The sequence below is a fragment of the Plasmodium gaboni genome (genome assembly GCF_001602025.1).
Source record: "Plasmodium gaboni strain SY75 chromosome Unknown, whole genome shotgun sequence".
NCBI classification, from domain to species: domain Eukaryota; phylum Apicomplexa; class Aconoidasida; order Haemosporida; family Plasmodiidae; genus Plasmodium; species Plasmodium gaboni.
Window position 1 is genome coordinate 1 of NW_017385452.1, and position 1,750 is coordinate 1,750.

At 16.1% G+C, this 1,750-nt stretch overlaps 1 protein-coding gene across 1 annotated transcript; it reads right to left on the bottom strand.

Annotated features, from left to right (window-relative positions):
- Window positions 1-1,171: 1,171 nt before the first annotated feature.
- On the bottom strand, window positions 1,172-1,750 carry PGSY75_0027000 (acyl-CoA synthetase; the record flags this gene model as incomplete). The annotated part of the gene is made up of 1 exon (XM_018783412.1): window positions 1,172-1,750. A coding segment is annotated over one exon (579 nt), but the record flags the coding sequence as incomplete, so codon positions are not given.

Here is a 1,750-nt window from a genome sequence, read left to right on the forward strand (position 1 = left end):
AATTCAAATTGTAATTTAATTAATAGCATAGACATGAAATACATCAACAATAATATATATATATATATATTTTAATTATAAATATAAAATTAACTATTATTTATAATGTATAATATTATTACTCCTATAATAACAGAATACGACATAATTTATTATGTCATAAAAAAAATTATAATAAATAATGATATGTTTTACATATAACTAAGAATATTATCTCATATATGATATAATAAAAAATTCACTTTAATAGTTAAATATAAATAAAAATATTTTTTTAATATAACTTTCGTTTTCTTAAATTTATAATAATACTAATAATAATTTAATTCAATCCAAAAAAATAAATCTGTATTTATATTATATTATAATTTCATCAATTCAATATGTGGATATTCATAAGAAAATATAATATATTTATTAATAATCCTATGATAAATAATTATAATTTATGCAATATTAATATATATGTATATATATTAAATATGTGTTAACATTTATTTAATAAACTAAATTATATAATAATTTTAAAATAATTATATATTATATATTTTTGTTTAAAATTAAAGTATAAATAAATATATAATGATATAACAATGAGAATAAAGACAAAAGGAATTAATTTAACACAAAATATTAAAATAATATTTATTAATAGAAGAATATTACAAATTATATATTTATAAAATAGTTATATTCTATATTTATATATAATTAAATGAAAACAAATTATCAAATACATTCACAAAATTATCATGTATATAAAAGAAATTTATACACATATATGTTATTATAATTATATAAAACGTTATCACATGATATAAAATTTATATAAAGAAAATTTTTTTACACAATATATTGAAAACAAAAATATAAATCAAAATGAAAATAAAAATAAAAATTCAATAAATAATAGTAATTATATTTTTTTTTACAAAATTAAACATTTTAAAATATTTAAAATTTTTATATAAAAAAATATAATCAAATGAAAAAGCAAACAAAAAAAAAATATATATATAAATATAAAAACATAAAAACAAAATAATATTTAACATTATATGAATAAAATATTTAATAAACTAACATATATTAATATTTTCTTCTTAATAACGTAAATATATATATATATATATATTTATTTATTTTTACTCATCTATAATCCTTCTTATCCTTATACGTTTACTTGTAGTTCTTGGGGTGCCTTCTGTATTATATTTCTAATTTCATTTACACTTTTATCTCTTTCATCACTATATGCTAATGGCCTTTTTATTTCTTTTCGCATAGGCTTCTCCTCACTTTTTCTTAATGCTTTTTTTTGAACTGTCTTAGGAACAGGTTTTTCTTCACTTTTTCTTACAGGTGTTTCAACTTCTTTGGACAAAGCATCTTTTTCATATTTGCTTCTATTTTTAATTTCATCTTTACTTCCTTTCTGAATTTCATCTTTACTTCCTTTCTGAATTTCATCTTTACTTCCTTTCTTAATTTCATCTCTACTTCCTTTCTTAATTTCATTTTTATTTCCATTTTTAATTTCATCTTTACTTCCATTTTTAATTTCATCTTTACTTCCATTTTTAATTTCATCTTTACTTCCACTTTTATTTTCATCTTTACTTCCATTTTTAATATCATCTTTACTTCCTTTCTTAATTTCATTTTTACTTCCACTTTTAATTTCATCTTTACTTCCATTTTTAATATCATCTTTACTTCCTTTCTTAATTTCATTTTTACTTCCACTTTT